The sequence below is a fragment of the Perissodus microlepis genome, chromosome 5, assembly GCF_051167445.1.
Source record: "Perissodus microlepis isolate ML-2025 ecotype Zambia chromosome 5, ASM5116744v1, whole genome shotgun sequence".
NCBI classification, from domain to species: domain Eukaryota; kingdom Metazoa; phylum Chordata; class Actinopteri; order Cichliformes; family Cichlidae; genus Perissodus; species Perissodus microlepis.
This window is the reverse complement of record NC_140465.1, coordinates 3,141,217-3,166,061: the sequence shown is the minus strand read 5'-3', so window position 1 is coordinate 3,166,061 and position 24,845 is coordinate 3,141,217. Positions and strand designations below refer to the sequence as shown.

The following is a 24,845-nucleotide window of genomic DNA, read 5'->3' as shown; positions in this document are numbered from 1 at the left end:
GAGAAAGTGAAAGGGAAATGAGGAAAAATATCAAGAGAACCAAGAGAGGTTACAGACAGGCTAACAGCAAACATTATACATTTACTGGACTGATAAATCACTCCTGCTATAAGTCATCCCCATGAAACATGTGACATGACACACTGACGAGTCTTACCGTCCCTGAGTTAATGTATTTCTTCTTTTTGCCTTTCTTTTTAGGATTCAACACCTTGACCATAAGAGAGGAAACATGAAACAAGCTTTTCAACAAACAAGTCAGAACACATTATATAGTCTTTCCTCATATTTCTAAGCTAATATGAACAGGTGGCGATTTAATACAGTCCTCAAATAAAGGCTGGAATTCATAACACAAGGAATATTACTTCATGAATAATATATAACACTGAAGGAACTAGCTGTGTTGTTCCTAAAGCACTGCTGTGTTTTTAATACCATCGACACAATCAACAAAAAATAGGTTTTGGAGAAAATCTTTCTCATTTTGTGACCAAAGTGAAATATACTTCTTGTTGCACTCTGTCTTTTTTTTCTTTTCATTTTTTTTACCTCATAGACATTGAACTGGCTTTGGCCTCGGGATAGTTCTCTGTAGCTTGTGGTGAATTCTCCAATAAAGTCATGACTGGAAGGGAGAATGAGATAAAGATAACAAATAAAAAGAAAACAGTTATTGTTGTATCTGTAACATGACTTTCTATTCTTTTTGACAAAAAATTATAGTCCTTTTGTTCAACAACATGGTGTCCGAATGATTTTCTATCTTTTTAAGCTGTGAAATACAAATATAAATAGAAAGGGTCCACTTAAAGGGAACCCCGACTGTTATGACAAGTTACTCTAAATATGTTTCAAATTATCTCCACCACATAAAAACATACTAAAGAATAACTACAATTTTTTTTGTTGTTATTCATTAAATCTTTGTTGTTTAAAACTATTTTGGAGCCGTGGGAGCGGCCATGTTTTTTCGCACACAATGGATTCTGGGACGATGACGTGTATTGGTTGTTAGCAGTATAAGTGCTTTCGTTCAGCTAACCTGTTTTGTTTTTCATAGTGTAGCAATGGTGTCAATTAAGTTGTCTATTAGTGACCTGGTTACGACTTGGTAGACCAGCACTATCCGGTCTTTGAGTCTGACGTTATTAGCATTCTTAGCAAACTCCGCTGCAAAAGTCAAATGATCACTGCAGCATTACTGAGAGTTGAAAAACTGTCTAAATTTGTTCATCTGTAATAAAATGATCAGTGTGGCTGCTCTGCCAGGTGTAACAATTAAGTTTAACATCCAGGCATCCATGAGTTAGCTCGCTAGCTTCCATCTAAATACATCTAAATATAATATTGTAGAGGTAAACACAGACGACATGAGAGCTCTTGATTAACACTCCTCGTTTATTACTCATCACCACACAACTGAACACTTTTCCCTCCAAAACACAGCAACAACACTTCCTGAGAAGTGGGTGTGAGTGCAGCCCTCCAGTGGTCCACCATACATGCACCCCCGAACACCCAGTAGGGTCATCCCCTAGTCCAAAACCCTTGCTTTAATCAAACGTCCAGAACAGCTGAACCGGAGAGGTGGAAAACTGGCTGTGGTTAAACGAGCATGAGGACCAGGCTGGCATGGGCAGTCAGGAAAAGCTGAAGATAGCTCGGGCCCCGCCAGGTGGGGGGGCGCTCCCAGAGGAAGAAGCAGAGTTGTGCAGTCGAGTGGAAGGCGGACGGCCATGGCGGGGGGCCTGGGCCTGCACCACTGGATCATCCAGAAGAACATGTGCCGGTTTAAGTCTGTCAATGGAAACAGCCTCCACACGGGTCTGTCCTCCAGTACAAGGTCAGTTTGCGCAGACCGGAGGTCAAGGACGTCCGGGTCAACACACTGGTCAGCGGCCGTAACGTCAAAGTCTATGCCAACATAAATGGGAGAAACCAGCACGCGGGACAGACAGTCAGCCACACAGTTGGACTTACCAGCCACGTGCTGAATATCTGTTGTAAACTCAGAAATGGCTGCCAACTGGTGCTACTGGCGCCCGCTCCACAGGTCAGAGACCTTGGACATCGCAAATGTCAAGGGTTTATGATCGACGTACGCGGTAAAGCTCCGACCCCCCCCCCCCCCCCAAAAAAAAGCGAAAATGCCACGTCGCGAGGTGCAGGGCCAGCAACTCCCTGTCAAAAACACTATATTTGTGCTCACTGTCCCTGAGCGTGCGACTGAAAAAAGCGAGCAGCTGCCAGACACCGGAGACCCGCTGTTCTAACACCAAACCCACCGCCACGTCTGACACGTCGGTGGTCAACGCAACCTCCGCCGACGGAAACGGGTGGGCCAGCAGGGCAGCGTTAGCCAGCGCGAACTTGGCCCCAGAAAATGCCTGGATGCGTTCAGGGAGCCAATCAACCGGGTCCTTAGCTGTTTTACCCTTCAAAGCAGGATAGAGTGGCTGCAGCAGGTGCGCAGCTCTGGGGAGAAAGCGGTTGTAGACCCCCCAAGAACTCCTGCAGCGCTTTAACCCACGTGGGACGTGGAAAAACCGAAACGGCCCGGACCTTGTCTGGCAACGGGACCACACCGTCAGAAATGCAGTCGCCCAAGAAATACAGAACCGGCAACCCGAACTGGCACTTGGAAGGGTTGACGATTAGACCGTGTGCCGCCAAGCGCTGAAAAACGTGACGCAGATGGGACGCAGTTCTGCTGACTCTCAAAACTTAAGGTTATGTATATAACCCCGGTTCTCTGAGTAGCATGAGTGAGTGTCTCACTACGGGAACGCCTCCTGCGTGACCTCATCAGAAGCTCAAATACCATTACGTCAGCCCTTACAGGCTGGCTAAGTGACACCCATGTCAGGAGGGGCTAGTGCCTCCCTATATAATAGGCTGACATAGCATCAGATGTCATTCAAAACAAGCCCACCTCTTCCTCTTCCTCGCTTCCATAGCAAGGAGGGCGGTCTGGTGAGACACTCACTCATGCTACTCAGAGAACCATGGTTATATACATAACCTTAAGTTCTTTTTCATAGCATTCGTTTCTTGTCTCACTATGGGAGGAATACTGACTCCTGGATTGCCAGACATGCCTGTTAAGAAGACAACTGTCCCCAACAGCACTTCACAGGGGAGAAGCTCCCACCTGGGAAGAACCTGCACTGAGGACTGAATGCGCTAGGTTAGGTGCTGTTACATCTAACCTGTAAAACCTAGCAAATGTGTGAGGTGAGGCCCAGCATGCAGCTGCACACACCTCCTGAATAGAAACTCCCCTAAAGAGAGCCCATGAGGTTGCCATACCTCTAGTTGAATGCGCACGCAAGCCAGCAGGAGGCTGAAGACCCCTGCTAGTATAGGCCTGGGCAATTGCTCCTACTATCCAATGGGAGAGGCGCTGTTTAGACACAGGCTTTCCCTTATGTGGTTTAGCCCAGGACATGAAAAGCTTTTCACTTTGTCTGACACTCTGGGTTCTGTCCATATAAATGCGCAGAGCACGGACTGGACACAAGGTATGCAGCCGCTGTTGCTCCTAAGAGGAGAAAGGCGGTGGGTGAAAGGCCGGCACGTCTGTAGGGGAACATGTGCCGACAACCTTTGGGATAAAGGCGAGATTTAGCCGCATACTGACCCTCGTATTATCCGAGGACAACTGAATGCATGACTGATGCACTGAGAGAGTGTGGATCTCTCCTACATGCTTAGCTGAAGCTAAAGCAATTAATAGAGCTGTCTTCAAGGACAGAAATTTTAACTCAACCTGTTCCAGGGATTCAAATGGGCAACAGGAGAGTGCAGCTAATACTGTGGGAAGTTCCCACGATGGAGCCAGTGGCCTAGATGTAGGCAATTTACGCCGTGCACCCTTCATGAAACGGCATATTAAGGGATGCTGGCCAACAGTCTTCCCCTCAAAACCAATATGGCAGGCTGAAATTGCTGCCAAATACACCTTGATGGTGGAGAAGGCTTTACCCTTATCAATCAGGGCCTGAAGAAATGACAGAATCACTGCCACAGAGCACTGAAAAGGGATAGCCTGTGATTCTACGCACCAGCTTTCAAACACATGCCACTTGTGCTCATATAGCGTCCTAGTAGACAATGCTCTAGAACACTGAATAGTGTCGATAACACTATGGGGGAGCCCCACTGTGTTCAGGTTAAATCACTCACAGGCCAAGCCCATAGCGCTAGCCTCTTCGGGTGGGGGTGGAATATTTCCACCCGTGCCTGAGACTGGTCTCTGCGTAGCGGTAACAGCCAAGGTGGGCCGCACAGCAGCTGAAAAATCTCCGCCAGCCGCTGCTTCCCTGGCCAGTGCGGGGCTATCAGGATCATATAGTGACCTCTCTCTCTCAATTTGGCCAGAGTTGGAGAAATGAGGGCCACTGGGGGAAAAGCATAGAGGAGGGTTCTTGGCCACTCATGAGCCAAAGCATCCACCCCGAGCAGCGCTTTCTGATCGTGCAGCGAGTAAAACACTTTTTCCTTAGTCATCAGGTTGGTAAGCCTGAGCCAGCATACTCGCTCCTGAAGAACCATGAGGCCCATGGCTCTCCCAGTAGCCTGTATAGCTAACTTGTGGAGGCGGAGGACGTGGTCAGTTATAACGCAGATTTCTCCGCTAACTCATTGAGTAGCCCCGGGAAAACAGGCAACACATGCTTCCCCGTCTTTTTCGCCTTTGGCAATTTCTTACCATCAAAATTTTACAACCTCTGTTTGTATGGAGGGCCACGGGATGTTGAGCCTAGCAGCTGCGCATGTCCTGCATGTCGAGATCCAGGGGAGACGGCGGTGTCGGTTTTTCAACCTCGCCGGTAGCCGAGGGCTTTGCAGCCCAGCTGATGCTAGTCAAGGAGGTGGAATCCTCCTCCTCCTCGTCAGACAGGAGGAGTTCCGAGTCAGCCGACTCATCTCCGTCATCGTTAGCATCTCCTCCCCGGGTGACTCCAGCATGGGGGAAAAACTCACATTCTCCGTGTGCCTCCAGCGACGGGAAAGCGGCCGCGATGGGCTGAGGGTCTGCCTCTGCCCAGCTCGGCCTGGCGTTGTTGCCAAATCATCAGGCATCTCAATTTCTCCTTGCGCTGCAGCAGCCTCACACAGCAAAGAGTCGCCACCCGACAGGTTAGCCTGGCGAGCTAGCCTGCGCGGAGTAGTTTGCATGGGAAAGCCGCGCAGTAGATACAGTCGTGTGCAGATGTCAAGGCAGCCTGAGCCTGAGATAAGCCTAGGCATGCCACACACACGGGGTGTGTATCCCAGGCAGAAATCTTCTTGCTGCAAGGACTAAGTTTCGCAACTTTGTTGTCAGTCGTAGCCATGGTTAGCTAGAGGGTTGCGCACGTTAGCGAGACTGACACTGAGTGTGGAGAATATTGCTATTTCTCAGCTAGCGTGGGGTGAAAAGTAGTGCTACTTTTCTACAGGTATTGCTACCTAATGTGTAAAACCGCTAGCGCCGAAGGGTATTGCTACCTCATGGTGAAGCTAGTGGTACCTTTATTAGCAAAGTATTGCTACATCGCTTTGGGAAAATATTGCGACTTCCCAGGGTGAAAGTATTGCTACTTGACACCAGCACTAGCTACAGAACAGCATTGCTACTGCTTGTATGCTAGTGGACAACTGAAACGCTGGGAACAAAGCGCCCGGTGACCGAGTTGTTCACTCGAATCTGTGGACAGTTTAGCTTAGCACCCAATAGCACAGTTGTCTTACAGGCTTCTGTGAGAAGCGAGAAGAGGTTTTTGAATGACATCTGACGCTACGTCAGCCTATTATATAGGGAGGCACTAGCCCCTCCTGACATGGGCGTCACTTAGCCAGCCCTTACAGGCTCGAGATGCCGAGATGCTCCATAGCGGCAAATTCTTCCCGAACAACGGAGGGTTTTGCGGGGTTGAGGAGGCGCACGCGTGCGAACACCGGGGGACCGACCGTCGGGGTATGATGTTCAACCCCATGCTTCATAGCCGTGTTCGAGAAATTAGGAACAGTCAGTGAAGGGAACTCCAAGAGCAAACGCTGAAAAGCATTCCCTGAAGTCACAAAATTAGCTCGATTCAGGGGCTCGATGGCCCGAGTGAAACAGTGTATTGAAGAAAAGATAGGGCATCGATTAAGCGTCTGTTAGCGACATCGACCAGCAGTCCGTGGGCACAAAGAAAATCGGTGCCCAAAAAAGGCACAGAGCTAGCGGCAACAACAAAGGTCCATTGGAAATCCCGACCATGAAAACAAACAGTCACCAACCTTTCCCCGAACGTCGCGATTGGAGAGCCATTAGCCGCAATAAGCTGCGTTCCGCAGTCCACTGCTAAACTGTCGGTGCCAGTCGGGGGAAGGAGGCTCTTCTGGGAGCCGGAGTCGACCAAAATCTCCCGGAGCGCAAGTCTTCGATGAAGAACAGTTTTTCTTTGTCACCAGCAGTCAAAGCGCAAGGCAGCAGGCAGCGGCATGCTCTGGCGCCAAAACGCTGATGGTAGAAACAGAGGTCCTGTCTGCGGTGCCGCAGTACTGCTGTGCCGCTATCTTTGCCGTCAGCGAAGGATGGGACACTTCAGGGCAGGCCAGCGGGGAAGTGGAAGGTGCCGCCGGCGAGGCTGGAACCAGGTCGTGATCGTGAAAAGTGCAGGTAACCAAGAGAATACGATCCGCTTCCTCAGCCAGGGAGCGATAATCCTTCACACCCAGCTCTCACGGCCGCTGGCAGCTGTCGGAGGAAGATGTGGGTGAAAAGGAATCCCCCATCGTCCGGTCCGAGAAAGGATAGCATGTGCTCCATCAGTTCGAGAGCCGTACCGCCACCCAGGCCTGAGAGGGAGAGGAGCTTCTCGGTTCCCTCTGCGTCGGAGAGGGCATAGCACCAAAGAAGCAGCTCCTTAAGGGCGGCGTATTTCCCTTGGGTGGGTGGGTCCCGGAGGAGAGTCAACACACGATGGGTGGCTAGCAGGTCGTATTAAAAATGTACAGCTCTGCTATCACTTTCAACATAAATGACGACAGGAAAGTAAACAATAGCGATGTTTGTAGGGTTACTGAAGTTGGGCTAGCTGGTATATAATGATGTGTGTCGCAAGTGCGACAAGCTATAGCATGACATAAACAGTAAAGCTGGAGGATGAACGCTAATGGAGGACTTTTTTCCACTCGATAAACGTTAATGTGAGGGCTCCCAATGGCTAGGGGCAAATGCAATCGCATGGCAGGATGCTGTAAACAGACCAAACGTCAGTCAGGAGAACCACCGAGATTAGTTAGTCATTAATATACTGCTGCTGCATGGGCTGGGCTGTAGTTACATTGTAAGGGTTTAAAAACTGTGTTTTAAAATGATTAGCGGTAATAAAAACCGTGAGAAGCCGACAGTGATCACTGACTGTTTTTAGGGCCTTGTTGAGATTAAATCGAACAAGATACAAAGCGAAACATGTTAAAAACACAACAGTCTTATTAAGTGCAGAATACTTTGGACCCAGAAATAGGATTCATCACGTTATCACTTAAAGACTAACAAGGGCTGCCCAAAGAACATCTGGATTAAGACATACGGCTTCACAAAGTTTTGGTGCTTGACAACAAACGCTCTCAGTCGCCGTTGCCATTGGCAAGCAGTAGCCGCATAGACACCAGTAGTTTTCCCTGACTCTCTCGTCCTCGTGTGACGGATTGTTTTCATCTTCATCTAAACTAAGTGCTGGTTGACTATTTTCATTCTCTCTCTCGGTTTGCTCTGGTTCAAACTGGAAAAGCTGAACAGAAGCCATTTCCAGTGCGCTGCTAACTGTGAACTGGATGTGGTGCAACCGTATGACGTCACTACCCAGAGTGCATTGAGAACTAAATAACAATGGCGGCTTACTGGTAAATCAGTTTTATATAAAATGTGCTTAACCCTTTAAGACCTACCATTGAACCAAGGCCGCCAGTGCTTACTTTATATTTTTACATGCTGTAGTGCCATTTTTGGGAGCATTTCAAGTTGCTATACACCAATACAACTGTTATAGCCCATATTTTAATAATATGTATGCATTAAGTCGATAGTACCTACATAAATTGCAAAAAAGTGCAATAAACTACAAAAAAATTGAAAATCGTTTTTGGTTTTTTACATATATTTCTACTTGAAGAAATTTAAGAGGTTTATCCCTCAAAACTTTAAATACAAAAAAGTTACAAAACAGGTTTACAACAACAGGAAATTTATTTTGAGTGTCTTCATAGTTTTATTTTTGAGATACACCAATTTTTATATACTGCAGGAAAAACGAAAAACAATATATGATGCAAATTTGCAAAGAAAACAGCATGTGCATCAAAATAAACTATTTTAAGCAGTGCAATTTGAATTCTAAGCATCCCAGCAACTATTCAGAAAAGCATAAAGTCAAACATGACTTTTAGAAACACCACCATAGGCTTTTAAGGCCTACAAGTAAAAAACTACATTTTCCATGAAAATGACGTCACCGTCACTTCCGGTTTCCGGCATGGTGGACATGCAATCGTTCGTGCTGATGTCTGTTTCAATGTGGGAAGTGTTACGAACAGCTGATCGGATCGGCAAAGCGTGTTTCTGGAATATTATCTTTTTGTTCCTGCAAGCGCTTTTTATGCAGTATTTGCAAAGCTATATGTGGAAGGAAACCGTGACCTAGGACAAGCTGGCATAAGATGTAAGTACAACTCCTCCGGTTTCATATGCAAAAAAAATTATTGCGCTAGCTTGCGCGGTTCCGGTTCTACAGGGATTTAAAAATAGTTACGCAAAACGGAACGTGCCCGCTCCAACCGGCTTTAAAGGGTTAAAAGGGGGCAGCACGGTGGCACAGTGATTAGCACTGTTGCCGCACAGCAAGAAGGTCCTAAGTTCAATTCTACCATCAGGCCAGAGTGTTTCTGTGTGGAGTTTGCATGTTCTCCCCGTGTTTGCGTGGGTTCCCTCCGGGTACCCCAGCTTCCTCCCACCGTACAAAGACATGCAGTTTGTGGGGATAGGTTAATTGATTAATCCAAATTGCCTATAGGTGTGAATGCGGGAGTGAATGTGAGTGCGAATGGTTGTCTGTCTCTGTGTGTTAGCCCTGCGACAGACTGGCGACCTGTCCAGGGTGTACCCTGCCTCTCGCCCCATGACGGCTGGGATAGGCTCCAGCGCCCCCCGCAACCCTGAAAAAGGACAAGCGGAAGCGAATGGATGGATGGTGCTTAAAAGGAAAACATTTAGCGCAAACATGTCTTAATAGCCGGGGTTCCCTTTAACCAATGTGAAGGATTGCATGGATCTTCCTTTTGTTGTCTTGTATTACAAACTTATACAAAATAGTTGCAATTAAGTTGCCCTAATTTAAAGAGAAGTGCATCCTTTTCAGCTTCTATGATGTGGTATTTCTCACACATAAAACTATCCCAGATACCAAAAGGCGAGAGGCGGGGTACACCCTGGACAGGTCACTAATCTGACACAGGGCTAACACACAGAGAAAGACAGCCATTCATACCTATGGGCAATTTAGAATCACCAGTCAATCTAACCCCACTAACTGCATGTCTTTGGACTGTGGGAGGAAGTGGAGAGAACTCCCACAAACACAGGCAGAACATGCAAATTCCACACAGAAAGACCTGGCCAGATGACGGAGTCAAACTCAGGACCTTCTTGCTGTGAGGCAACAACCCTAACTACCGCACCACTGTGCTGCTCCTAATTAAATTAACTGTAGATATTTAATTTAACTAGGCTATATTTACCTTTTAACCCTTTAGAGCCGGTTGGAGCGGGCACACTCTGTTTTGCGTAACTATTTTTAAATCCCGGTAGCTCTGCAACCACGTAAGCTAGCGCAATAATTTTTTTTGCATATGAAACCGGAGGAGTTGTACTTACATCTTATGCCATCAGCTTGTCCTAGGTCACGGTTTCCTTCCACATATAGCTTTGCAAAAACTGCATAAAAAGCACTTGCAGCAACAAAAACATAATATTCCAGAAACACGCTTTGCCGATCCGATCAGCTGTTCATAACACTTCCTACGTTGGAATAGACGTCAGCGCGAACTTTTGCATGTCCGCCATTACCTGCCCGAAACCGGAAGTGACGTCATTTTCGCGGAAATGTAGTTTTTTTTTACCATCAGGGCCTATACTGGTGTTTTTAAAAGTTATCTTTGACTTTATGACTTTCTGTGTCTTTTCTGGGATGCTTAGGACTCATATTGCACTGCTGGAAATAGTTTATTTTGATGCATATGCTGCTTTTTTGCAAATTTGCAGTATAATATTTATTTTCGTTTTTCCTGCAGTATATAAAAATTGGTGTATTTCAAAAATAAAACTATGAAGACACTCAAAATAAATTTCCTGTGGTAGGAAACTATTTTGTGCAACTTTTTTGTATTTACAGTTTTGAGGGATAAGCCTCTTAAATTTCTCTAACTAGAAATATATGTTAAAAAAGCAAAAACGATTTTCAATTTTTTTGTAGTTTATTGCACTTTTTTGCAATTTATGTAATTACTATGCACTTAATGAATACATATTATTAAAATCTGGGCTATAATTGTTGTATTGATGTATAGCAACTTGAAATGCTCCCAAAAATGGCACCACACCATGTAAAAATATAATATAAGCTCTGGCGGACTTGGTTCTATGGTAGGTCTTAAAGGGTTAAACCTTGCTGTCCTGTGCTTTAGATCACAAAGATTCAAATTAGACAAACAAGTGTCCTTAGTTGTGAAAACGAGTTTTTACCAGCTACGCTAAATCTCCAAGGCAAGGCCCTATATTCCATATAAAGACCTTGGACAGCTTATCCATGCCTTTATTACTTCGAGACTAGACTATTGTAATTCGCTGTGCGTGGGCCTCCAATTCTCTCTCCTCCAGCATTTGCAATTAGTTCAAAATGCCACAACACGCCTCTTAACTGGCACCAGAAGGCATGATCACATCACCCCTGTTCTAGCCAATCTACACTGGCTCCCTGTTAAATACCGTATCGTATTTAAAATCCTTTTGTATACTTTTAAAAATGGCGCCCAGTTACCTAACAGACTTTCTCGACGTGTATAGCCCCAACAGAGCACTCAGATCCTCTAATGGCTCTAACTTTTGTGATGTGTAGCTCGTTAGTCAGCGTCTGTTTTAATTTTGAAAAAGTGTCTAGCCTCAAAGGATTCCCTTTCTTTGTCCCTGTCGCAATGACACGTCATTGGCCGATAGAGATATTTAAGAGATATTTTATCCAAAAATGTATTATGCGTATATATTTGTCATTGTTATGTTTCTGTTTTGACAAAACAGAATACTGTGTCAAAGCCTAAAAGGGAAACTGAGTAAAAATGCATCAGAATTACAGCCTGATGAATTCTGCAAGACAAACATTTCCTTCAGGTTTCCTTTTTTCTCACAAAAAGTGAAAAGAGAGACAGAAGATAGAACATAGAGAAAAGACTGAAAATTTATTTTCAGAGTAAAATTTGTGGAAAGCAGCAACATGAGGTCAGACAGCCTGAAAACCCCCACAAGATATCTGCAAATTAAGCCCCACATGTATGAGGGCTCCTACAGTAGCCAGCATCTGTGATGAGACGTAGAAGCCATGTATAACCTGACCTCCTACCCACTTAGCTGCAACCTTTCACTCACAAGATTTCATTCATTGCCCAGTGTGTGCCAAACAGGTGGAGCTCTTCACTTGTTCTAATAAAATGCCTTGGGTCAGAAAGAATAATGTGTGACATTTCAGAGACTCCGTGTGGAGCTGAAAATTAAAGCAAGGAAAAGGAGACTCACACAGAGTGAGAACACTTACCTCCCATCCCTGTCCCAGTCGTAAACGTCCACCTTAACTGTCCTGGAGGGAGGTGAGACAAGGAAGCCAAGGTGAGATAGACATAGGTGAGATTTACAGAAGATAAGAGGGAGTGTGAGGGTGAGAAAGTGAAATAGCAGGAAGATAATAGAGAGAGACCATCAGAAAGTTGAGTAAGTTAACTTTTCTTCAAAGGATGTTTCACATTATGAAATCAATTAAAATAATGGTGACCCTAAAGTTATACAGCTTACCAATGTCAAAAATTATATAATTATATAATATATAAAAAATCATTTAATAATGAAAATAATGGAAAAAATAATATGTATAATGGATTATATATTTGAAATAAGACAACTTTAAAAAACATTGTAGGCCTTCTTCCTTAAAGTCGGTGCTATGACTCAGATTCTTTCAGTCGTGCAATCATCCATGTGACTGTGTGCGCTGTGCTTTAGAGTGGCACAAGTATGAGGTGGAGTGACTCTTGTTACACTGGAATTCTTTTCCTGTACCGGTTGATTGCCTGTGTGAGATGCAGGTCCAGTTTTCTGTGACTTAAACGGCTACTGTGTAAGAAGTAATTAAATGTAATTAAATTCAATAAATTTATATGTTACACAGCAGAAAATTGTATTTGTTTTATAGTCGGTTTTATTGTGATTTTAGTGTTTATTTTTGAGTGTAGTTTGGATTTTATTTGCATGATTTTACTTTGATATTTGTATTGCATTTTTTGGACAATTTTATTGTGGGATTTTTAGTGTAAAAGTATTTATGCCTGCTTTCTTCCTCAGGGAATAAACTTTCTTTGATTCGACCTACTCAGTCTCTGTGCCCTGGTTTTCTGATACACATACTCCTCGTATTTAAAGAACCTCCTGATGTGACGTTTAGGCCCACCAGCTTTAGTGTCTAAACAAACAGCACCAAATCTCAACAATAGTCCGCTCAACGTGCTTTATTTTGTACAGTAAAGACCCTACAAGATTTGAGAGAAAGCCCCAACAATCAGATGATATCCTTGCTGAGTTTATTTAGGAGTTTATTTAGGCTACGTTCACACTAATGCATTTTCGTTTGAAAACGCATCGTTTTCTCTCCGTTTTGACCTCCCATCCACACCGAGATGGCGCTTTCCTCAAGGAAAAAGGCAGCGTTTTAAAAATGCTCTCAAAAACACATACATTTCAAAACGCAGCTGTTCCGTTGCAGTGTGGACACACGAAAACGCAGACTTTCTAAAACGATGACGTATTTTAGTCATGTGATGCAGTCATGCGTAATAAACAAAGATAGCGGAGTACATTATACAGCGGTTGTTTTGATTGCTCTCAATTTTGACTGCCCTAAGAAAAGATGAATATCAGTTTGTACATGCTCCAGATAGCTTTTCTTTAAATTCTTTAATTCTCACTCGCTTTTGCAGCGTTGTACTTTTGTGTTACTCGTAGCAACAACTCCACCTCATTGTTAGTCCATTTAAAAATTTATTATGTCTGATCATGGCAGCCCAATAACAGGCCCTAAGCACCAGCCATAGAGGCAGGAATATACCAAAGCCAACAAGTCCGTCCAAAGGTGCCCTAGGGACTATCCACCATATAGTAGCAGAACGTAAGATGCAAAGAACAGTATACACTGAGAGGCATAACCAAGTGGCTGGGATAGTATATATGGACTAGAAGTCCCAAATACCCAATACAAGACACCACCAAAGGAGGTTGAGAACAACAAGGTCCTATGGCACCAAAAGTTCCAGACAGACAAGCAGTTGCTGGCAAACTAACCAGACAGTAGTGCAGGGGTGTCAAACTCCACGCCTCAAGGGCCGGTGTCCTGCAGGCTTTAGATCTCACCCTGGGTCAACACACCTGAATCACATGATTAGTTCCTTACCAGGCCTCTGGAGAACTTCAAGACATGTTGAGGAGGTCATTTAGCCATTTAAATCAGCTGTGCTGGATCAAGGACACATTTAAAACCTGCCCTTGAGGCCTGGAGTTCGACACCCTTGTAGCAGTGGGTGACAAGGAGCAGAAGACAAAAAATTGTGATAGATATGGCAAGCCCAACAGACAGCAACATCAGGAAGGAGGACAAGAAAATAGAGAAGGAACAACTGGAGCAGATGTGGAAAGTAAAGTCCAAAGCAGTCCCGGTGGTAACAGGAACATAAGGAGTTGTAACCCTGATACTGGAAGCGTAGCTCCAGTAGAATCCGAGTGTATAAGAGGTCTCTGTGCAGAAGAACACAGTCCTAGGTACACCTAAGATACTGCAAAGAACCCTCAAAATTCCAGGCCTCTAATAGAGGACTCAAAATTTAGCATCACACATATACCCCCCCACACATTCATCCTAGCCATTATTAACAGTAGTCTGACCTCTAGTGTGGTGCCAAAATTTTTTAAAGATGCTATTGTGCAACCCTTTTCTTAACCCTTTTTTTGTCAGGCCTGTCTCCAAGTTACCTTTGTTGTCTAAACTCCTTTAAAATTTTGTCTACACTCAATTTAAGTCCTTCCTGTATGAATATGAAATTCTGGAAGTGTTCCAATCTTGTTTTAAAACTCACCACAGCACTGAATCTGCTCTATTAAGAGTCTGGTGATTATGTGCTACTTGTGCTGGTGTTCGCTCTGTGTTGTAGCCTTCTGATGACAGACACTTTGTGCTCCAGTGGATGATGAGAGTCATCCCCACAGATACAGCAGCCATGGAAGCAGAAGAATATCCTATCAAGAAGGCCCTGAGTAAATGTGGTTATCCCAACTGGACATTCACTTCAGGTGTGAAGAAAGCAACTACTGTCTAAGGGCGATCGTGGCTCAAGAGTTGGGCGTTCGCCTTGTAATCGGAAGGTTGCCGGTTCGAGCCCCGGCTTGGACAGTCTCGGTCGTTGTGTCCTTGGGCAAGACACTTCACCCGTTGCCTACTGGTGGTGGTCAGAGGGCCTGGTGGCGCCAGTGTCCGGCAGCCTCGCCTCTGTCAGTGCGCCCCAGGGTGGCTGTGGCTACAATGTAGCTTGCCATCACCAGTGTGTGAATGTGTGTGTGAATGGGTGGATGACTGGACATGTAAAGCGCTTTGGGGTCCTTAGGGACTAGTAAAGCGCTATATAAATACAGGCCATTTACCATTTATTTACCATTTAAGGGAAAATCCTTAGTAATCCCTTATTTGTTGATTGATTTAGGCTTAGATGTACATACTGTGCGTGTGTGTTTGCTGCTTATTACCTCTGCATTAGTCTCAATAACACCAGCACTGGCCTGACACTGAGTTCACGGCCGACTGCTGGCATTATTCTGACCACCACAGAGTTCAGCTTTACACAGGATTCAGTATGAATATGGAAAGGCAAACTTCAAATCTTCAATTTGAAGGCAGACCCAGTTTAAGAAAGAAGATGATGTTTCTGCATAAGTCTGAAGTCCTGATGAGTACACGTGAACCTGCAGACGTTCTATGCTTTTCATGGATGAAGTCATGGAACTTCTACAGTCGAAAATGTAATGAGTACTTGGTTGGGGCTCCTTCACCCTCCTTCAGCTCATCTATATTTCTAGGTTGGGTTTTTTCTTATCTTCCTCTTGACAATACCTCTATGGGTTTAAGGTTAGGGACGCTGGTTGTCCAATAAAGCACAGTACGTCATGAGACTACGGCAGCAGACAGTGAGGAAAGAGGATAAGGACCCAAATGCATACATGTACAGGCAGTAGTGAGTTTTAACAAAACATGAGCCGTTTATTAAAAGCTGAATGAAAATACTAGCAAGAGGCAAAACAGGAACTGAGGCTTAACTAACAGAACTAAACTGGATGAATTAACTTGGACATGGAACCCTGAAACATGGAAAAGAGAAGCAGACGTCCTGATAAAGGACAAAGAGAAAACAGACAAAATATATACACACATGAGGGTGATTAGGGAGAATGGAAACACACAGGAAACACAGCTGGAAAGAATTGACAAAGACACAGGGAAAGCAAAACTAGCATTGACACTCTGTAGCTGCATCAAATTTCCATGATATAACCAAATTCTGACTAGCAGACTGTGACCTAGACATAGTGTAGGTGGCAAAAGTCTGTGACAAATTAGCCTGCACAGCAACAGACGTGTGCAGATCAACAATGGATAATATGGAGTGTAGGAGAGAGTACGACCATGCAGCGTTTAAAGCGTGGAAGTACTCACATTACTTTGAGTTTGATTCTGTAAAAAATTACAAAAACATTGGCGTCTGCTGTACACTCTGCGTGGGAAGAAAATATCTTTCTACAGCGAAAAATTAAACTTCAAATCTGAGTGAGCTCTGAGCACGCTGCCACGGGAATGTGACATTCACAGAGAAACCCCCGGATCCTCCCACTGACATGACCGCTGTGGCACCGGGCAAACCTCCACCCGCCCCACTCCTGGTAAACAGGTGACAACAGATTTAAGAGCGACAGGACTCAGTGCTGCTGAATCTTTGCTTTTATTTATTTTTTGCTGTGTTTTACTTGCATCTATTTGAAAGAGTGAGTGTAAACACAAAACATTTTTTTTTTTAAATTTTATAAGCTGGAATATGCAGAAAAGGTTTAAATGTTAAACACATTTCTTCCAGTCAGAAACTGCTGCATATAATTTAATTTTTGCTTGATGCAATGTGCATGAAGTTAAAGATTAAAACTAATAAAACAATTTTTAAAAACAGACTTTTTCATTTGATTCAGTTTTATATGATGGATTGTGCAGAAAAAATAGAATTGGGCTGAAAGATCTGTTGCTTTATTATGTATTCAGGTTGTGTATCATGTTTTTAAAAAGTACCTAAGTAATAAAGTAACTAATTACTTTTGAAAATAAGTAATCAGTAAAGTAATGGGATTACTTTTTGGAGCAGTAATCAGTAATTAGTAACTAATTATTATTTTCAAGTAACTTGACCAACACTGGTAAAGACATATATCAAAGAGGTGAGAGCTGTTTTGTCCGACTACAAATTAGTAGCAAATTAAATTTGAAGTAGCAGCTGTCGGGTTTTTGTCTTTGTCTTTATTTTTATTTTTTTTATTTTTTTTGCAGTAGCTGACCCTGTGTTAGCTCAGTATAAACCTTTATATTTGATAGCATAATGTCGTACGAAGAAGTAAAGATTGCTATTAAACAGAAAATATTTAAAATAAGAAAGTAATCATTGTACTGTTCTCTCACCTGTCATAGTCTCCATTACAAAGTGCTCGAACAGGAATAGTAAATGACTGCCAGACAGGGTTTAGGTTGTTTTTGATCACCTCAGTCTTGTGGCAGATCGTAAATCTGCAAACAAAAGGAGACATCTCAACATAGATGAAATGTCAGAAGGGGGGAGTTGTTTTTTTTAATCATGAAACACATGTTGGTGGGCTCTAAGATTGACAGGAAATAGTGAACAAAATGTATCCCTGGATACCACATATCCCTGGTTAAATAATGACATTTGGTAAGGCTTCATGCTACTCATCATCTAAATGAAATGTAACATTAGACACCAGAAACAGTCCAGAGTAAACAGAAAGTTTTTATCCTGAACTATATTTTTGAAATACTTAAAACTTAAACGAAGTACAAATTAAAACATTCTACTTCAGTGTAGAGAAAATCTATAACTACTTCTTCCTTCTGAAGGGTTAGTACCTTTCACTCTGCTCATGGGACTGGATCCAAAAGACAAATGTGTTAGCATTTTTTTTTACTCACCGGCAGTAATAAGGCCAGAACTGGAACAGAGGAGCAGCGCTTTTCTTTAGATGGACAGCTAACAGATTGACTGCATATCAGAGGATATACAGTTTCTCTAACAATTCATACATTCCAAACAAAACACTCACGTGCCATCCTCGTTGCTCCGGTAGAAGACAAGGAAAGGATCAGACTTGCCAAAGAAATCCTTTTTATCCAGTTTGTTTGCACAAAACTGCATAGTGGCTATGTCCTAGGAAAACAAGAACAGTTTCTTTCAGAATCCTGTCTATCTTCAAGTTTATTTTTTAAGAATGAACTTATGAATTTTTGAACATAATTTGACAATAAGTACTTAAAAGAGGCTGTTGTCTAGCAAACTGTAATATCCGTAGACAAAAAGTCTATTGAGCACATGACTCAAACCCAACAAGAACTTTACCTAGTGGCAACAGGATATGACACAGAGCCATTTAACATTTAATAATAATGGACTGCATTTATATAGCGCATTTCAAGGCACTTTACAATTCCACTATTCACTCACTCTCACATTCACACACCGGTGGAGGCAAGCTACAGTTGTAGCCACAGCTGCCCTGGGGCAGACTGACAGAAGCGAGGCTGCCATATCGCGCCATCGGCCCCAAGACCAGTAGGCGGTAGGGGATCGAACCTGCGACAGATGCGCTTCCCAACCCTCTGAGGGGGTCAGGAGGTCGGTTTAGTCCGCAAAGCCTTAAGGAATTAGTATTATATTATTATAATAGTGCAAGTTTTCATTAAATGGCATGACTGTGGTGGTGTGTAAAATTTTCATTAAGTATGAAATTGCTATAACTGTATATAAATACACATTTTCATTTGCCCCAGACTTTACATTTAAAAAGAAAATATTCTGAACACACTGATATGCTAATAGTCAGAAACAGTTAAAGCACCACTTATTGGGAATGGAATTAGGAGTATGTCCACCTCAAAAGAGGTCTGAATGAGCTTCAAACCTTGATGACACTTCTGTGTGAAAACTGTGTGCTTGAGTAGCATGGAAGATCTTGTTCGGGGAGGAACTGCTTAAAAAGTCATGAAACTATATATAACATTGAGGAAAGCTACAAGTACCTGGGGATCCCACAGGCAAACAGGAACCACGAAGAAGCCACAGGAAAAATTGCAACCACCAAGTACCTGCAGAGGGTCAGGCAAGTCCTGAGGAGTCAGCTGAACGGTAAAAATAAGATTCGGGCTATCAACACCTACACACTGCCTGTGGTCAGGTCCTCTGCTGGGATAATAAGCTGACCAAAGGAGGAGATAGAAGCCACTGACATCAAGACAAGGAAGCTCCTTACCATGCATGGAGGGTTTCACCCCAAGTCCAGCACCCTGAGGCTGTACACTAAACGGAAGGAATATATTAGGAAGATGGCCCCAATCGACCATATGTTGAGTGAATACCTCAGGAAGCAGAAACCCAAGAAAGAGGAGGAACCATCATGGAAGGACAAGCCCCTGCATGGTATGTAGCACCGGCAGATAGAGGAAGTGGCTGGCATCCAGGAATCCTACCAGTGGCTGGACAAAACTGGACTGAAGACAGCACAGGAACAAGCTCTGAGCACAAGATACAGGCTGGGGTCTATCACACCAGTCAAGAACTGGGCAAGTGGCTCCAGCATATCTCAAGAACAACATCCGAGATCTCTGTCTAGAAGAGCACATTCTTAGGAACAGCAAAGATACTGGGCAGGACCCTCAAGCTCCCAGGCTGGACATAGTAGTAATCATGATCAATGGTCTTCACAGAGAGTTGGGGAATGGCTGCAATCACAGCATTGTAAGATGGTGAAAGATGTACCCTTAGGCCCCCCTCCTCGATTCAGAGATGGTCTTTCCCTTTTCACGTAAATGACCTCCTTGACTCCCGGCTCGATGTGTACATCCTCATGATTGAAAGAGTGTCCACTGGCCTGTAGGTGTAAATAGACTGCGGAGTCCTCGCCTGACGAATTCTTCATCGTGCCATCAGCGTTGCTAGAGGTTGTTTGGTTTCCCAGGTGTATAAATCATCAGCGTACACTATATTACTCTATTTGTGTCGGGTGGTTTAAAAGCCACAGAGACGCAGTGTTTAGAAAAAATGCTTCTCAACTGTTCCGATACTCCTGACACATAAGGGTTTTCACTTGGGCAACAGTTGTCCTTCAATCCTGGATCGGGTGGAGCTTTCTTTCCATTGATCAGTGATCTTTGATCAATGAGCTTCGATCAGTAGGCTTTGATCAGTGGTAGTTGATCAATCGTCATGAGAATTAACGATCAAGGAACTGACCTCCCAGCCCATTGTTCATTCAGTGGTGCTAGTTTCAGTCATTCTGCAAATGTACTGTTTATAAGGTTGGGGAGACCTGCAGTCAGCTGAGACTTAAGAAGTCACCTGGATGAGTGATGAAATGTTTCTTCCACTACGTCCAGATGAACAGAAACAACCTTTTGGGATCCTCAGAAAGATGGTCATCCATATGCTGTTTTGTGTCCTCTGCTTCATCTTCAGCAAAGATACGATCCAGAGATTGTAAATCCCATTGGTCCTTGGGTTCTGGGAATGGGCCTACTTCTGTGAATGGCTGGAATATTTCTACCAATTTGTTTTGTTTCTTTAAGAAAGAAAGAATGAGGTTCTGGTGCAAAAGGTATTGCAGTACTGGGTTGACCGTTAATTGCACTGTGAAATGTATAGAAGATAGATTGTTGCTCAGAGACAAACATTTGAACAATAAATCCAACAGGGCTCTCAGAGTTCTCAAGTCTTGAGCTGTCACCACCACCACGAGTCTGATACTGAAGCAAAGAAGGTCAAACCTGATTACATATATACATAACAGTAATCTGATCTTCTTCAACATGGATATAAAAAACAAAGTATAAAAAAGATTTATAATTCGTGAGCAGCTCTTCTCATCACACTGAGAGTATGATGCAAATTACAAAATTATCCTGGAGTCATTTAAATGGTCATTCAATATCCAGGTAATTTAAATTTACTTGGTTAACAAATGGAAACACAGACTGTGACCATCATGAGGTCAGGCTGCCATGCTTAACTTTCTAACTCCTCTTACTGTTTGTATCACAAGGTTCATCTAAGCTGATACTAACTCTGCAGTTACTCAGCTCCTCAGCGGTGAAGATGATGGTTCCACACTTCTTCCCAGGAATACCACTAAGAAAGTGAGAGAGAAAAGTGTAAGATACAGGACAACAAGTATTTAAAAAAAAAGATTTGTGGCTGTATAATTATATGTCTCACAATAAAAGAATAATACTTAAAACTAAGTATGAATCATTCAGATCAAGCTATAGTTTACTGTTCTCTGGGAAAATCTGACTACTTCCCAATTTCAGCCTATGCTAAATTTTTAGTGTCCTTTAAAAATAAATAAGAGAATAAATCAAAAATAAGAAAATAACAGCCATAAAGATGCACAAAAACGAATTAATTAATCAGGCAGGGGGAAAATACTCTTTCATTACACTGCATGTCTACACAGCTTCTATGTAAAGCTTTGGAAATAGCAGGATTTCCTATTTCTGTCTTCATAAATGCTTCATTAAGCAGACTACATAATTTCTGACTTTCTCTTAATTTATATTAACATTAAGTTAATCACACAATTATAGAGTAAGAGTCAATTTGCTGAATCTTTTATCGCCAGTAACTTTCCATTACAGTGACTAATCTCAGCAGCTGTTTACTGGCCCAGGAGCTGATTCCTACAAGTTATCATTGTCAGATATAGGAGAGGATAAAAGAGGAATTCTGGTGGCTCAGGAGGCCCGTCACCATGATTGTTTCCAACCAGAAGTCAACCTGTCATCGAATTTGTCTCAGAGGAAAGAGCACTTTTCATTCAGTGATGAATTACAAAACAATCTTGGCAATTGTATTAAAATTTCATTAAGATTAGAAAATAAAATGTGAAGTCATTTCTCACAGAGAGAAATCACCTGCTAGAGCAAAGGCTCTGTGCCCTTTTCTCAGCTTGTGCCCTGTTGTAAACTGCTGGAAGTGATGCTTTGTTGTTGCTTTTTCATGAATTTACTATACTTACAATCTATCTGCCTCCAACTAACAACCATGTTTTCAGGATATTAGTATATACTAATAGGTCATTTTTAAGATCTGATTTATTCCCCAGTTTGTAAATTGGAGTTCCATGTTGTTGGAACAACATGGAAACCTGAGTGATAGATTAATCATATGTGTTTTTGGAAACATCAAAGAATCTTTGTGAGCATTTCTAAAATAAATATTCAAACCATACACATCTTTAACTTCAGATTTTTTTTTAAATTTGTCTATAATAGCGGCCACATCTGATTCTGAATAACATAACATCTTTAATTTAGGAATAGAGGGTGTCTGACTATTTATTGTAACATCATCACATGAAATAATTTCAGTCCAACCTAGCTCCTTCAAGCCTCTTGACAGATTTAAGTATTGGGTTTTGGGACTATGTCATGAAATGCTGAGCAGTTTACTGCAGCGGTCCCCAACCCCCGGGCCTCGGACCGGTACCGGTCCGTGAGTCGTTTGGTACCGGGCCGCGAGAGTTGAGGCTCAGGTGTGAAATGTATGGTTTTCAGGGTTTTTATCGTTTTTCAGCGTTATTTTGTTATCGTTTTTATCGCTTACTCGGTTTTCCTTGGTCTTTTCACGTGTGTTATGAATAAATTTTCTTTTTTTCGGTACCGGTACTAGTTTTATTTTGTTGTATTTATCCGCGACACCTTAAAGGCCGGTCCATGAAAATATTGTCGGGCATAAACCGCTCCGTGGCGCAAAAAAGGTTGGGGACCGCTGGTTTACTGCATCAGTAAAATAATTATTCAAGCGTGTATTTGCTTGTTTCCTTGGTTTTCCAGTTAAATGGACCATATTGAAGCGGTTGCTTATCTCTTTCAGATTTCTCATATCATTCTTATCAACCCAGTTAACAGAGGTGGTGGCTTACGACACCAACTGTCTGCCATCTATAATCCCGTTTTGAGACTCTTCCCAGCGCCTTAACACCCACTTACATCCTAGGTCATTTGACCTCAGTGAATCACATGATAGGTTGTGACAAGGTCTCACAGTGGGTTTACCCGAAACACCCGTTTTCACACCTTGGCTCCTGTTATTAGGCAGAGGATCAATAGGGGGTCCATGACCCTCTTAGGGACACTCCCATAGGTCTTAAAATCTGGGATTCTCCACCAATTGCTCTTAGAACTGAAGAAGCTTCTTGGATGAAACGTCTTCAAGAAAGTGTAATATCATCAGGCCGCTCAATTTGAGATCATCTTATTTTGTGCATAGATGCACACCGTCTTAATTATAGAGACATCATGAAACCACACCTGTCTAGTTTGGGGCCCATAATCCTCCTGGTCCTAGTCTGAAATATCTGAGATCTGTGTGCAAGCAAATTACACCCTGACAAAGAAAAGTGCATAATTAAAAGTTTTTCAAGACAAGTTGAAGCCAGATAGAGAAGTGGGGAAACCTTTATCATCCTCTTGATAATTCCCTGTGGTTGCAGGTCACACTCCACCTCACAGTGTGACATAGCGATTCGTTCCATCCACTCAAAGCTGCGCTTCTGTCTGATGCTGCACTGTGATTAAAACGCCAGCTGAGATTCAAAGATGTTGCCATAAACAACTGTGACAACGTACACAGGCACCAACACACCGCTACACATGCACACTACATTATGCAGGAGGGATAGTCGGAAGATTCCACACAAACAAAGAATATATTATCTTTGAGAGACTGTTTTCTGTGACCTTAAACTGGTTTTGCTTCATTTAGTCCATTGTCCCTTCTGCTGGTTCTTTTATGAACCCAGTCACGTAACCGTAGCTGCATGAGGGCAGGTAAAACTCAAAGATTTGGCTTGAAACAAGTATTAATTCCAACACTTCTGACAATTTCATCTCAGTTTGGTTTTCTTTTTAATCCGTCTCTGCTGGCCCTCTCACTTAAACAAAGAAAGTTATCAGTGATACATGAGTGTCTGTGGGCAGTTCTGATAATGAATCTTGCAAGGTCATGTGGGATATTGAAGATACCTTGAGCCTCTCTCGACTGTCACAGAACCTCCTATTCACATTCCTGCTGCTGCTACTACAGCCTAGCTGTGGTTAAACTGCAGTAACGTCACAGAAGCCTGTGCATGGCAAAACAGGTCACTACAACACAGATGAAGAAAATAAGTTAAATGTGGACGACATCATGGAGTGTGTGTGTGTGTTTTAAGGTGGGGAGGGGTCTCAGCAGGCCTTTTCCCACATATTTTTTGTCGTCCAACCACTTTAGTTTTTCACTGCCTAATGTGGGTTTCCCACTCCCACATATGTTAGACAAGATAACACAAACAAAATCACAATTACTCTACAGTAACAGAGTCATGTAAAATTGCACACAAAAGCCTTCTCATTTTGTTTTATGCAAGGACATTTTTGACATTAAACAAAATACTCCAACAACAATGATATGAAAGTTGAGGGGAAAAGAATGAAAAAACAGAACAGAACAGGCGGCAGTGTGGATTTTCTCACTTTGAATATCTCTAGCAAGATACTTAAATATAGTTGTGTGTGGACCAAAACCTGAGACCTCTGTCCTACAACTGTTCTTAATAGTTCTGAGAAAATACACTTATATAGCAAAAATACACATTCTTAACCTGAATTAGACTGATAATGTCCTCACGTTTGCAAAGCAGCCTGTAGTCACCCACTAGTTAGTTTAGCTGAGCATGAAGACTGGATTTGTCCAGTATTTAGTATACTGTACGGACATAAGTACTGGGTCAACTACAAATTACTACACATTATATTTTTATTACCCAGTCTTCCTCCCCTCACCCCAGCAGATGGCCCCGCCCCTCCCTGAGCCTGGTTCTGCTGGAGGTTTCCTCCTGTTAAAAGGGAGTTTTTCCTTCCCACTGTCACCAACGAGCTTCTCATAGGGGATCGTATGATTGTTTGGTTTTTCTCTGTATGTATTATTGTAGGGTCTACCTTACAATATAAAGTGCCTTGAGGTGACTGTTGTTGTGATTTGGCGCTGTATAAATAAAACTAAATTGAATCATACCTACACATACCTGCTCTACCATAGAAACCCATTCCATGAAACTCCCAAAACACTGTTTTTGTGCTAATGTTAATGCCCAAGTAAGCTTGGAACTCTGCAGAGTGAACAGAGCATCTGTGATGTTTAAGCACTAT

General features: G+C 43.0%; 1 protein-coding gene across 2 annotated transcripts in view; it reads right to left on the bottom strand.

The window, feature by feature from the left end:
• Positions 1-24,845, bottom strand: part of LOC146386388 (copine-9-like) — a 252,328-nt gene that overhangs the window by 54,534 nt on the left and 172,949 nt on the right. For both annotated transcript variants that reach the window (XM_084927401.1, XM_084927403.1), the window contains 6 exons: positions 20,721-20,784; positions 17,711-17,814; positions 17,055-17,159; positions 11,841-11,882; positions 553-628; positions 158-211 (listed from right to left, as the gene is read on the bottom strand). In XM_084927401.1, coding sequence (XP_084783527.1) covers positions 158-211; positions 553-628; positions 11,841-11,882; positions 17,055-17,159; positions 17,711-17,814; positions 20,721-20,784 — 445 coding nt within the window. The remainder of the gene's footprint in view (positions 1-157; positions 212-552; positions 629-11,840; positions 11,883-17,054; positions 17,160-17,710; positions 17,815-20,720; positions 20,785-24,845) is intronic.